The sequence below is a fragment of the Aythya marila genome (genome assembly GCF_965140915.1).
Source record: "Aythya marila genome assembly, chromosome: Z".
Classification (NCBI taxonomy): domain Eukaryota; kingdom Metazoa; phylum Chordata; class Aves; order Anseriformes; family Anatidae; genus Aythya; species Aythya marila.
In genome coordinates this window covers 81,155,157-81,167,798 of record NC_139080.1, presented here as the reverse complement: position 1 = coordinate 81,167,798, position 12,642 = coordinate 81,155,157, and the positions used below count along the sequence as shown (strand labels likewise).

The following is a 12,642-nucleotide window of genomic DNA, read 5'->3' as shown; positions in this document are numbered from 1 at the left end:
TCTCATCCAAAACAAACAAACAAACAAACAAACAAACAAACAAACAAAAACCTTTGTTAGATCATTATCTGGGAAAAATAAAAATAAAAATTGAGAGTGAACCTGAAAGAACATTAGATACATGCATAGATAGATCAAAGAAAAATTATTTGGTATTGGGGTATCTCCCATGGTGTCTTCCTTTTCCCAAACAGTGAAATTTGAAGACATTTCTTGACTGCATATCTAAAAAGCAAATTGTCAATGACTGTGTTATGTTTGACTGTACTTTCCAATTTGTTTTTGGAAATTGTATCTTCTTTACTATTATTAATATAGTAAATATATGACAAATTTGTCTATGTTGCCTGTTTATAAATAATTTTAAATTCCATATACAGAGTGAAATATGCAGAAGAGTCTTTGAGAAACCTTGGTGTTTGTCCATTTATTATTCTGGGTTAACTACATTTTGAAATGGTATTAGGGGAGCTGATAGTAGTCTCTGAAGCTGTCCTCTTACAAAGATCTGTGTGGTGTTTTTGTTGTTTGTTTGTTTCCTCATTTTGTTTGTTTGTTGTTGTTGTTTTGTTTTGTTTGTTTGTCTTTTTGGGGTGTGCACATTTTTTTTCCCCTCTTGGAAACAGAGAATGTGGAAGAAAAGTTTTCCAAAACTGAACCTCTTCTCTGAATCTCTTCTAATCTCACCACCTGTTTAAATTCCTGGTATGAGTCCATTCTCTCCATTGCAACTGAAAATATTTCTGAGTTTTCCTGGTATGTATTAGAAAGAGCCTGTAAAAATGTGAACTTGTATAGGCAGCTTCTACTCTCCCAGGTCTAAACTGATAAAACAACCATTGTTATCTTAAAAGTGTAGGAGTGTTTATTCATTACTTGTGGTGAGAATGCGATAAAGCTACATTGGCATTTCTTTTTTCCTCAAGAACAAAAATATCAAAAGCCCAACTATTTCAGACAAATAACAGAGAAAGAGATAGAGTACCTCAAAAGCACAGCAGTAAAATGCTGTCTTTCCTCACTTTCCCATTTTATATGTAATAAGATGCTTTAACAGTGATGTTTGATCATGTTACCTTCTTAATAGATACTAGATTACATTTCCAAGTGAGACAGAATCTTGAGACCACACTATAAAGAATAAAGGGATTGAAGTGTCTCATCAGCAGATACCTGATCCATCTCTGGCTCATGATATTCCTGCACTGGGGCTGCCATTCCAAATAGTAAGGAGGTCACGGTGTCAGCCCTGCTAGCTGGGAAATAGGGATAAGGAATGTTCATATCTCTTGATAGCCATTGATAATTTGTCATTGACTTCCTTGGGATTAGCATTTCATCCATTATCTTATATAAATGAATTTTCAGTGAGAATCAAAGAAAAGTCTACTTATTTGCTTTAGAGAAAATCCATGTATTTTTACTTTCATAAAAAAATGTTAATTTGAGGTTAACTCAGGCTCTTACTTAGGGTTTGTATATTGGCGCCTAAAAGAACGGAAGATTCAGCCTTCAGTAAACTAAAGCACTGTTGTATTTCTTCTTTAGGAAGGAAATACCTAGTAGTACAAGTAAAATGCCATGTCCCAGTACTATAGCAGCAATATCCCTTATGTAGCAATGTGTGAGTGAGTGCACATAATAATATAAGCATAGTATGTGCTTTTTTATTTTATTTGTTTGTCTGTGTACGTGTATGATGAATGAAAGATAATAGTAATTAATACAAGTGTGAAGATAGTGATTTAAATGATTCAGCTATGTTTTTTCATTTCTTTAATTAAAAAAAAAAAAAAAAAGAAGGAACCAAAATAATCTAGGATCAGAATTATGTCCCTCAGATGGTTAGTGATACTGTTGCCCTCATTTCAGATAAACCTGCAGAAGAAGATGCGAGTCACTGGAGTTATAACCCAGGGTGCCAAGAGAATTGGAAGTCCAGAATATGTAAAATCTTACAAAATTGCATATAGTAATGATGGGAAGTCGTGGACAATGTACAAAGTAAAAGGCACAAATGAGGATATGGTAAGTTAAGTCATCTGTGTATGACTTACTGAGTATGACTGTGTATGTCTATGTCTCATGTTTTAGCTGCCTTCAGACATATGAGATATCTCTAGTAAATAAGCTTAATTACTTGACAGCTTGATATAGGTTGCCTAGTAGTTATGTTTCTGTTTTAGAAATCCAGAAATTTTGACTTTCTTTCTGCTAAGAATTTCTTATTCTTTAATTGATGGTTTTATAAATATTTTGTCCCAAGGCTAAAAAAATCCTGTTTATTACACTTAACTGATTTTCATTTTAATTAGTTTACCAGTAATTACTCATTACTCTGTTTTCAATTTAGTTTTATTACATTGGCAGATTACCATTAACCCTTAAAAGCATGGAACCCATTCATCAATGCTAATCTCTGTGCTGCACAAACAGTATCATCCAGTGAGAAGTACACATTCACACTTTATAGTTACCATTTATTTTTTGTACTGACTTCTGCATACAAAGCAGCAAAAATCCTTTTGCTGTATAGGTTAAGATAGAACAAAGGCACCTTGCAGGGTTGGACATGTTTTTTTCTTATGCAGGCAGGAAATTAAACTGCTGGGTGAAAGGTGTGTAGTGAGGGAAGAAAGCAAAACACATACAAAGCATATCTAGTTAGAATGAGGAGTAAATAGGGAAATGCTTATAGGTTTAATTCAGCTACCGCTGAGATCAATGGGAGGGTTATAGTACACCGCAGTGGGAGCTAGAGCAGGTTCTTGAAGTAGAGGGGAAGAGTAAATGTCAATCAGTGCAAATAAATGAAGGCTAAATTGAATAGGGGCCATTTAATGCACTAATTAGAAAAGAAGATGTAATTTAGTGCGTTAGTAGATCGAGTTCCTAGGAGTGACAAGATAAAGGCCCACAGCACAGGTGTCAAATGCACACTGGTGCAAGACAAGGGCTTTATTTTAGGTTTTGCTTAAAAGCTTCTGTATTGGGCACTGGAGGAGATAGGACAACCTCAACATGCAAAATACTTGCAGAGAAACATGGAGAACAGGTGAGAAGAAAAAAGCAGGTATTTTTGATGCAGGGTAATCAACTGCACCTCCAGTAGTGCTTCTGGCATGTTTTATTAAGATGTCACTTTTCCATAGGTGTTCCGTGGAAACGTGGACAACAACACCCCGTACGCTAACTCCTTCACACCACCAATAAAGTCACAGTATGTCCGGCTGTATCCTCAGGTTTGCAGAAGACATTGCACGTTGAGGATGGAACTTCTGGGCTGTGAGTTATCAGGTGGGTTTTCTGCAATCACTGTGTCTCTGAAGCGTTAAATACAATCATGAAATCAAATAATCACACAACCATAAAATCACAGAACCGTAGAGTAGTTTGGGACGTTAAAGCCCACCCAGTGCCACCCCCTGCCATGGGCAGGGACACCTCTCACCGGGCAAGGCTGCCCCCAGCCCCATCCAGCCTGGCCTTGGGTACTGCCATGGATGGGGCAGCCACAGCTCCTCTGGGCAGCCTGGGCCTGGGCCTCACAGCCCTCTGAGTGAAGAATTTCTTCCTAACATAGATTCTAAATCTACCCTTTTTTAGTTTAAAGCCATTACCCCTTCTCCTATCCCTACAATCCCTGACAACGAGTCCCTCCCCAGCTTTCCCGTAGCTCCCTTTAGGTACTGGAAAGCTGCTGTAGTGCTGCTTAAGCAAGCACTGCATTTTTGTGCCTGTGGCCTAAACCACCTCGAAGTGGTTTCACCACCTGGTGAAATGCAGTTGGCAGGCCTGATTTTATCCTGGCAGAAATTTGCCTCTTTTTATGTAAGTTACATCAGCAAAAATACTTATCTAAATAATATGAATGACAGAAGTAGATTGCTGTAGGGCAGTAACAGGGGTAGAGTAATGTGGCAGCTACGCAGTATCGCATTGTAAATCTTCCTGGCACCAAAGCTGACCTGAGTCATTTCTCATGAGGACTGGGTGACCACACTGGTGTGTGTATGACATCCTCAGAGGTACCAGACTGCTTTGGCTGCCTTTGAAGATCACTCGTGCTGGAGGCAGAACTATTTTGCTGGTCTGCTTTGGACAAGATTTCAGTTTAGATTTGTTCTGTGGGTTTCCAGCAGAAGCACGGATTGTATCATGTAGCAAAAAAGTAAATGAACAAGTGGAACCAATATAAACCCTCTTAAGGTTTGTAGTAGCAGAAGTTATAGCTCAAAAATGTAAAGCCTGACCTCTAGTCACTCTCTGCAAGAACCGTGTTCCCTTACAAATTCAGTAAAGCATGTAAATTTTTTATCTTTTTCAAGAGATCAACCTTTTACCAGTGGGAGCACACCACTGAATTCATTTAAGAAAGATTTTTATGTGGCTGCTGCTTACTGTACAAACAATAGTCATCCCATTCACGAATGATATATCAAAACAGCTGGAGTTAAATAATCCTCAGTCCTCTAGTGGCATCAAAACCAGATTCAGAAATGAAAAGTTAATGCATTAATCTCAGTGTAGCCCTTTTCCAATATAGATAGGTTTGAGAGTAAATAGAAAATTCTGTCTAGCTGCTTTAGTCTATTAGATTTTTTTTACGTCTTCCATTTCTGGAACTGCAATTTAGAGTAAGTCCTTGCCAGAATGACCAGGAATTGTTTTGCTCAAAGAACTGTGAAAGCTACTGAAGTGAATTAATTTCAGTGGTCTCCTAACAGATTCAAGGTTGTCATTTCTTAGAACCCTGGGCAGCCAAGCCTCAACAGAAGCATTTCAATCTTAATGAAAGAGAAGTATAATTATATATAACGGCAGACTAATACACTGTAATTCCAGGTGGTCTTGTCTTTCTTAGGCAGAAAAACATGTTGAGATGTCTGGCTTCTTTGACAAGTGCTGGTGCTTCAAAGGGAGTCACTACCAAAAAGGACTGAGACTATGTTGCAGCACCAGATCATCCAAAAAGTTAATCCTTTCTTAGTACAAATTTCATCAAAATGTTCAGTATAATCTGCTGTAGATTCATAAATCCCTTTACTTGAAACGACTCGTAGCCAGATCTTACTGAAAATTATGATCAGTGCTTGTGTGGTTGGCCATCAGTATATCAGGCATTAATTTGCTTGGTCTTAAGTTTCTGCCTTGCCTGTGTTTTGCACATTTCTGTGTTGCAAATTCCCTTCCTACCACAGGGTATTCATTAATGGGGAGACACAGATCACAGCTACTGTTTATTAGAATGCCTTTATTCATTAAGCTGTTATTAGGATTAGCATCAAACTTTCAACAGCAGATAATTTCACACAACGTAGTCACTCACTCATGCAATTCACTCACACACTCAAACATCTGCATACGGTAGGCACTGCCTTTTTGCAGGTGGTCCACTGTTGATGTTGGTGTGCTTTGGTGGCCATGGGTGATTTCAATAAATTCCTAATGTTCTGAGTTTGTCACATCTTGCAGAGGAAAGTTAGTCCCCAGCACTAAGCAGGGGACACTTGCACATAGCATCTTCCAAGCAGGTAATTTTTTTCTTTTGGTCGTTTGTTTTCTGGTAAATATTTCTCCAAGCTAACAATATCTAAAAGCACTTTCACACAGGGAGCCTTTTTAACATTTACGTTTAATATTAGATTCCTCTCCCCTTTTTCATGTTCAGTAGTATCTACTCTGGAGAAGAATCCTATTTTCATTAATAGTAAGATTTTTGTTTTAATGTCTCGATTTTCAGAAAATAAAAAATACCACAGTACTAACCTTTTAAACACAGATTTTGCCAGTTCTTCATGAATCCTCATCTAAGATAAGGTGTGTATAGACCTTCACATGCAGAAGCATTTGCAGTTTTGCCTCTGCTATTGCAGACATTTAATCTTTCTGTTGGAATGTTGAGCTTTTTTGAAAGAAGTTCAGTATAACAGCAACGTACAGGACTCAGAAGACTAAAATATTATGCCATCAGAAAAGACGACAGAGAATAATCTCCATGTGGATCCTTTCAATTTTCAGACCCTAATCCACACTTTCCCAGGGTTTAGGTTCCTCATTAGTTCGCTGCTCCTTTTTCATTGGGGTAGGCCAAATATGATGTCTCCAAACTTATACCAAGATGGGTTTAAACATACACAGTCACCAGTTAACAATTATCACAGGTGGTGATATTCAAAGTATCTGAAACATTTTGTCCTAAGATGCTCCTCTGAGCTTAGCCACAAGTGTGTCTACATCAGCTCTCATTGATTTTAACAGGTTGTAGAAAAGGAAGAGGAGGTTTAATCCTTTCAAAGGAACAATATGAAGCAAATTGAAAGAACATGCAGTACAGTGGAGATGTCTCAAGGAGTTGTGAGCATTATTACAAATACACTTCTGTGGCAGATGCCTATCTACAGACACAAAGTTTTGCAGCAGTTTGATGATTCTGTTGTTTGTGCTCTCAATAAAAGCTCACCTCTCAAAAAATAAAAACAAAAAACAGTGCTCATACTCCATGCAGGGTGCCATGGCAAGAGACCATATGTGATCTGCTGCTGTTCTGCAACCCATGTACATCAAGATTATCTGTTTCAGTTTTCCTTGTTCTTCTCACTTTCTCCAATTATTTGCAACAACCATCTTACTCCTCTTTTGTTTTTCATTTGGGACAGATAAGAAGGAAGGCAGGTGTGAAATGCCATTAATTCATGCACACATGCACAGACACACAAGCAGACACATCTGTTGTTTCCTAAATCAATAACACTCAGAGAAGATAGAACTGTTTTGATGGATTGGACCAGCACTGAAAAACAGTTTTGACAACCCATGTTTTTGTGTCAGAGCCTCCTTCAGATTCCTTGGATGAAACATTCCTGCTGACAGCCCTTGTGATCTTGGAGTGATACTTCAGAGTTGAATAATAAGCAAAATCCTTCTCTAAAGCAACAGATGAGTCTCTCTTATTTACACTATCAATTGCTGCCTCCTACTCCCAGGAAAATTGTTTTGTTGTTTTTAAGTAGATAGTTCCCTCAACAGGCAAGGCTTCACATTTTCCATTTTCGCACTGAGAATCAGTTCTGAAAAGGTTTGTTGTTGTTTGTTCCCCCCCCCCCCCCCCCCCAAGTTAGCTCTGTTTATTTTTAATTGAATATGATACATGCCAGTATTTCAAAGTTTAAATATGGTTGTTACTACATTAAAGAGCATGTTGTTATTACCTGTCTTTGCTAATTTGCTCCTGCTGTTTGAACCCCCCAGGGGGTCTAGGCTTATCTTCCCTTAGTTGAATCCTCAATAATTCCACCTGATTCTGTGGTTAAACCAACTGCAGAAACAGAAGTAGAATCTGACCAAAAGGTCTTTGCTAGGAATATCAAAGAAACCAAACAAGATTCAGGTCTTTTAAATGAGGGTGAGAATACTGTGGAGAAAATGAAGTTTTAAGAGAGCCAGCTTTGATATCTTGCTCAAATAAAGTGAAAAACAATATGATAGTTTTGAGGTTTTTTTGTTTTCTTTTGTTTTGTTTTCTTTTGTTTTGTTTTTTCAGTAGTCACACTTCTCTGATTTTATCAGGAGACACCAGTTGAGACAGGTCATATAACCACGGGAAAGTCTTCACAATTTACCAGTGTGCTTTAAGAGACACAGCTGGTGACTTAGCAAATGATTACCTGTAAGGAACCAGCCCAGTGGCTTGGGGTCCAAATATCAGGTGGAAAACTTCTGTCTTATAAAGTCAAGGTCTTGTCACCCACAGTTACTCCTGGGCACATTCTGGCCCATTCAGTTAGAGTAAATTAAAATATTATTTGCAGGTTAACTGAGATAAGTCAGCCACAGATCTGAGTAGGATAACCGAATTTATGGAGTGACAACTTTGGCACAACTGCACACAGGCAGATTTTTGATAGCTGGAGGAAAAAATCAAGAAAGCTGCCTCTGTTTGTGTTCCCACAAATATCCATCCATCAATCATTGCTCCATGCAGCCATATGTCCACGCTTCCTGAGCACTATTCATCCCCCACTTTGAGCACTTTTCTTTGCTTTTCAACCTTATATCCAGGGAGCTCACTTCCCTCCCTCACTTCCAGTACTGTTGTTACAGTGCTACCATCCACAGTTGTCTCGCCTGTTGTCAGCTTCCCTCTTCTCTCTTCTGGATCTAGATGTGCTTTGTATATTCTCACTGTACTGTAGCAGGGCAGAGCAACACAGAGTCACTTATTATATTGATGTTGTTTCTATTTGTTTTTGCTCTTGTTGTTTCATGGACACCAAAAAGAGAGAAAGAAGCCCAAGATCTATCTTTAGCGGCAGTCAAAATAACTCAGTTATGTGGGACATCCACCTGGTTTGAACAAATAAACCTACAACTCTATTTCTCCTACAAAATTATCTACTAATATTCTCCCTCCCTTGCAGACATTATTCTGTAGTCTTCCATTCTGCCAGCATGTGTGGAGACTTTTTTGTCTGGGTATCTAGTAATTGGAAGGTGTAGAAGGGCTCAGTGCTTGTTAACACTATACTTCAGTAATGACATTAAGAAAAAATAATGTTTCCTCAGTATACAGGGGCATGGGTTTTGTGGCAAGGCATATAAACATGATAAAAATGAACTGAATAGGGGAAACAATATCAAGTTACTGGACAGGAAAAGAAAACCAAGATAAGAGACAAAAGTGATTTTTTCTGTTTGTTTCCCTTCATAAATTTATGTGAGCATAAAATACTTTGAATTCTCTATCTTGTTTTCAATTCTTCCAAGGTAGTGTTGAAATAAAGTGCCTTGAATTGGCTATTTTTCATGTGTTTGTTTGCAGCTTCCCCCAACAGTACTCTTGATTAAAGCCCTTTCTTTGAGAATTGCCAGTTGTCTTTTCCATAAGGGAAAAAACTAAACCACTTACAGAGATAAGTAGGTAGTGTCACAGATCTTATTTGCTGTTCCAGGTTGCTCTGAACCCCTAGGGATGAAGTCGGGACATATACAGGACTATCAAATTACTGCCTCCAGTGTTTTCCGGACGCTCAACATGGACATGTTTGCTTGGGAGCCCAGGAAAGCTCGGCTGGACAAGCAAGGCAAAGTCAATGCCTGGACCTCTGGACACAATGACCAGTCCCAGTGGCTGCAGGTAAACTTTCACATAAAATTTCACAGGCATTATTCTTTGTGGTGCCAGTATGGGGAAGATTTACTGGTTTGGGATTATTTTTTGCTCCCCGTTGTGAGTATAACCATCCTGACTATAACCGTCCTGACCATGCCACGTGCAGATGATGAAGCTATGAAAGGCTGCACAGATCTTCATGCTTTTGGTACCTTAGTTGCACTGCTCCATTGCAGGTCAGATTGTGCAGCATACAGAGCTAGCCAAATGTTGCAAGGTTTCCAGCAACCAGGAATATTCCTTTGTAAATTAACACAGTGTTTGCAGATCTGTTTCACTGGCTTCTCTACTGTTGAGAGAGGTTTTCGTCCTGCTTCTGTCCTTCCAAAGCTCCCTGGAAAAGCATATTTACCTGAGATTTGTGCACATGAAGAAACTTGGTCCATAGAAATTATCTTTGTCTAAATGAGAATGCTCAAAAGTTCGAGACAAGTCTGACACTACTGAGATTGATTCAGCATATGAATTCATTATAAAGATGCACGCAGGCGATGTTTTCCGCCTGAGCGTGATTTATACAAGTCAGTAGTAGGCTAATGTGTAAGATTGCAATAAATCACCATATGGAAGCCTATTTGACCAGTTGCTGACACATTTACATTTTTTGAACTGTTGAAAATAGCAGTGTTTTGATCAGCTGCCAGTTTGCAGTGGAGTTCTCAGCAGGAAGCCTCAATAGTGCTAGACATGTGGTACTAACCCCCTGCAATCTTTCCACATATAAATTATGACATATTAGCTTTTTTACCTACAGTTGCTAAGCAATTTAGCAATATGATTACTGTCTTTTCCCCAAGTTTACACACGTATAGCACGGAAGTATCAGTTGCCTTGTCTATTTAACATTTGAATAACTGCAGATCTTGGGATTTGCTGAAAGTTTTTTAGAGCAGCTTGTTGAAACAGCAGTTAGCAACTTCTGGAGAGGAGAAAGATTTTATTGCTGTATTTTATGGTGGAGAAGCAGATGAAAGTGTTTCTGCAAGTAAAAGAGAGGCTGTTTTATTGCAGCCAGTTTTAGCCCCGTCAATGATGCCAAGAAACCAAGATTGTGCAGAGGCTCTGCAGAAATACCCTGTGGTGCATTATTCCTCCTGTGGGTGACAGTGGATTTTTAATTAACTACAGATGGCAGGGAGCTGCAGAGTTAATTCTTATATTCTAAAATTTTCTGTTCTGTTCTAAGCCTTGCCATAGTTGAACCTACCTGAACCTGTAAATTTAACCTGGACCCCTGTGACCACTTGTTAGGACTCTATAAGTCCTTTATAAAGCATATTTTTTAATATGGTCAAAAATTTGTCAAGAAGTATTTGTGGTTTTTGTTTGTTTGTTTGTCTTAAGAGTATGATAATATTTCTTGTTCTAAAAAAACAGAAGGCATTAAAATCACTTGTTTTTTCAGTGTCTAAACTAGCCATTAACTTACACTATTAGCTGATTCTTATTAATTCAGTCCATGAGTAAAATGGACTCATATTCTTCAAGACTGGGTAACAGTTCTGTAAGAAAAACAAGCGTGACATTTAAATTTGTCTGTTTGTTGTTGTTTTGTTTGCTGGTAGTTCTCTCTTTTTTTCTTTAAAATGCATAATACTGTAACCTTTTAATGCACTGACTGCAATTTTATCATCATGCTGCTTTCACGGAATTTAGTCAAAACACATTTGTAAGAAAAAGTATGTGAAAGCAAACTTATCTGTATGCCCTTTTCTCTCAGCAATTCCATATTGCAAAGAATAAACCCAATAGCAATTCCATGGTATCCTAAAACAGGCATAAAGTAAGGCACAGATTTCTGAATATCACTTAAGTGGCTGTCCTACCAATGTGTTATTTCACAGTGTTAGCTTTACATGCCTTTTGAATTTTCTCTGCATGCCTTATTTGGTTTATCTTTTATAATTTTCACTAGAAAGCCTATAAAATTGGGTAAAAGCCTACTGAATGCCTTTAAAAATTATTGTTGTAATATGTGTTATGCGGATGACTCGAACAGCTTTGTTCCAACTGGTAGTTATTTTGGGAGAACCTTGCCTAAACGCCATTGTTATCAACTGTTCCTCTTCTTAAAAGCTTGTGTGCTGACATACACATCAGGGAGCCTGCTGTGATAATGGTTGCTGAGAGGTGATTGCATCATGTGCATAAATGCTACTTGCTACTTATGGGCAGTTCACAGCACTTTTGGATGAACCCTGGAGATAAATTCTTCTCTATCATGGGCTGGGGTTGTTTAACTCTGTTTGTTTTCTCTCTTTCAAAAAGGGAAATTCTGAATCTTCTATTTATTTTAAAATGCAGCCACTAATAAGTAAGTTCTTTTTCTTGAAGTGTTTGGGATCGCTACATCCATAATTTAGCTCCAGAGGCAGCTATGTGACTCATCACAGAGGCAGTGCATTTTCTTCTTTAAGAATATTACCTTATCAGTGCTGCAGTTGTTGGAAACCTGTTGTGAACTAAGCTCTACTTACCTGATGAGCTACAGGTTCCCTGCACAACACTTGTTTACATCAAACACTACCATTAGTAGAAGAAAAAGGTTTTCTATGATGTGTGGGAAATGTGAGTGTGATAAGATGACCAGAATTGTCATTTTCCATCTCAGTCATAATCTGGGCACTAATAGACATGGTTTAGTGATGGGACTTGGTAGGTCAGGTTGGTGGTTGGACTTGAAGGCCATTTTGAGCCTAGGTGATTGCCTGATCCTATGGGTGTGAATTCCCCAAAGTGCTTGCTTCAAGGGAGATACTTGCTGTTCCTGTAAAGATGCTACTGCAAAAGCCATGTGTCAGTTACCTGGCCTAATTCATAGGGTAGGACCCTTCACTGACATTGGTAATCTGCCTCTTTTTGTCTCTCTTGTTGTTGTAGTCAAAATCAGTGCAGGGTGGTGATACAGAAAAATGCTGCTGTTCAGCAGGGTACCAAACCTAATGGGAGTAATTAATTCCAGCAACCAGTTCTGCTCCTGAATGCACTTCCTTAGGGATTCCTTTCCTTTTGGAGACACTGCTGAGAAATTATCTAAAAAAAAATAAATAAATAAAAGAAAAAAAAAAAGGTTCAGGGGAAGAGGGGAAGGAGTTGGTGCTGAAATTTAAAAGAAGTAAAGGTTTGCTTCCTATCATTATGTACAACCTTAATGTAAACCAAGCCAGATATTGCAAGACAGTTCACAGTCTTTTGCAAGGATTTATTGGTGATCTGTGATGAGGCTGTTTTGGGAGTGCTTCTCTTTCTCCTGAACACAATCCAGGACTGTAATTCCAGCCAGTCACCACAGTCCCCATTTTTTTAGATATTTGGGTATGCTAAAGTACTTCTTGCCTTATGTCTGGAGTGGGGCACTGAGACTATGAAGATTATTGAAAAGATTCCTTATCTTTCAGATGCTTGGTGACTGCTCTTGTAAACAAATTTTCAACCATGCTGTATCTCATTTTCCTAGCCAAGGCTATCAT

General features: G+C 38.4%; 1 protein-coding gene across 1 annotated transcript in view; it reads left to right on the top strand.

Moving 5' to 3' along the window:
* Positions 1–12,642, top strand: part of EDIL3 (EGF like repeats and discoidin domains 3) — a 264,656-nt gene that overhangs the window by 205,024 nt on the left and 46,990 nt on the right. The window contains exons 7-9 of the mRNA XM_082782474.1: positions 1,873–2,028; positions 3,153–3,297; positions 8,952–9,136. Coding sequence (XP_082638600.1) covers positions 1,873–2,028; positions 3,153–3,297; positions 8,952–9,136 — 486 coding nt within the window. The remainder of the gene's footprint in view (positions 1–1,872; positions 2,029–3,152; positions 3,298–8,951; positions 9,137–12,642) is intronic.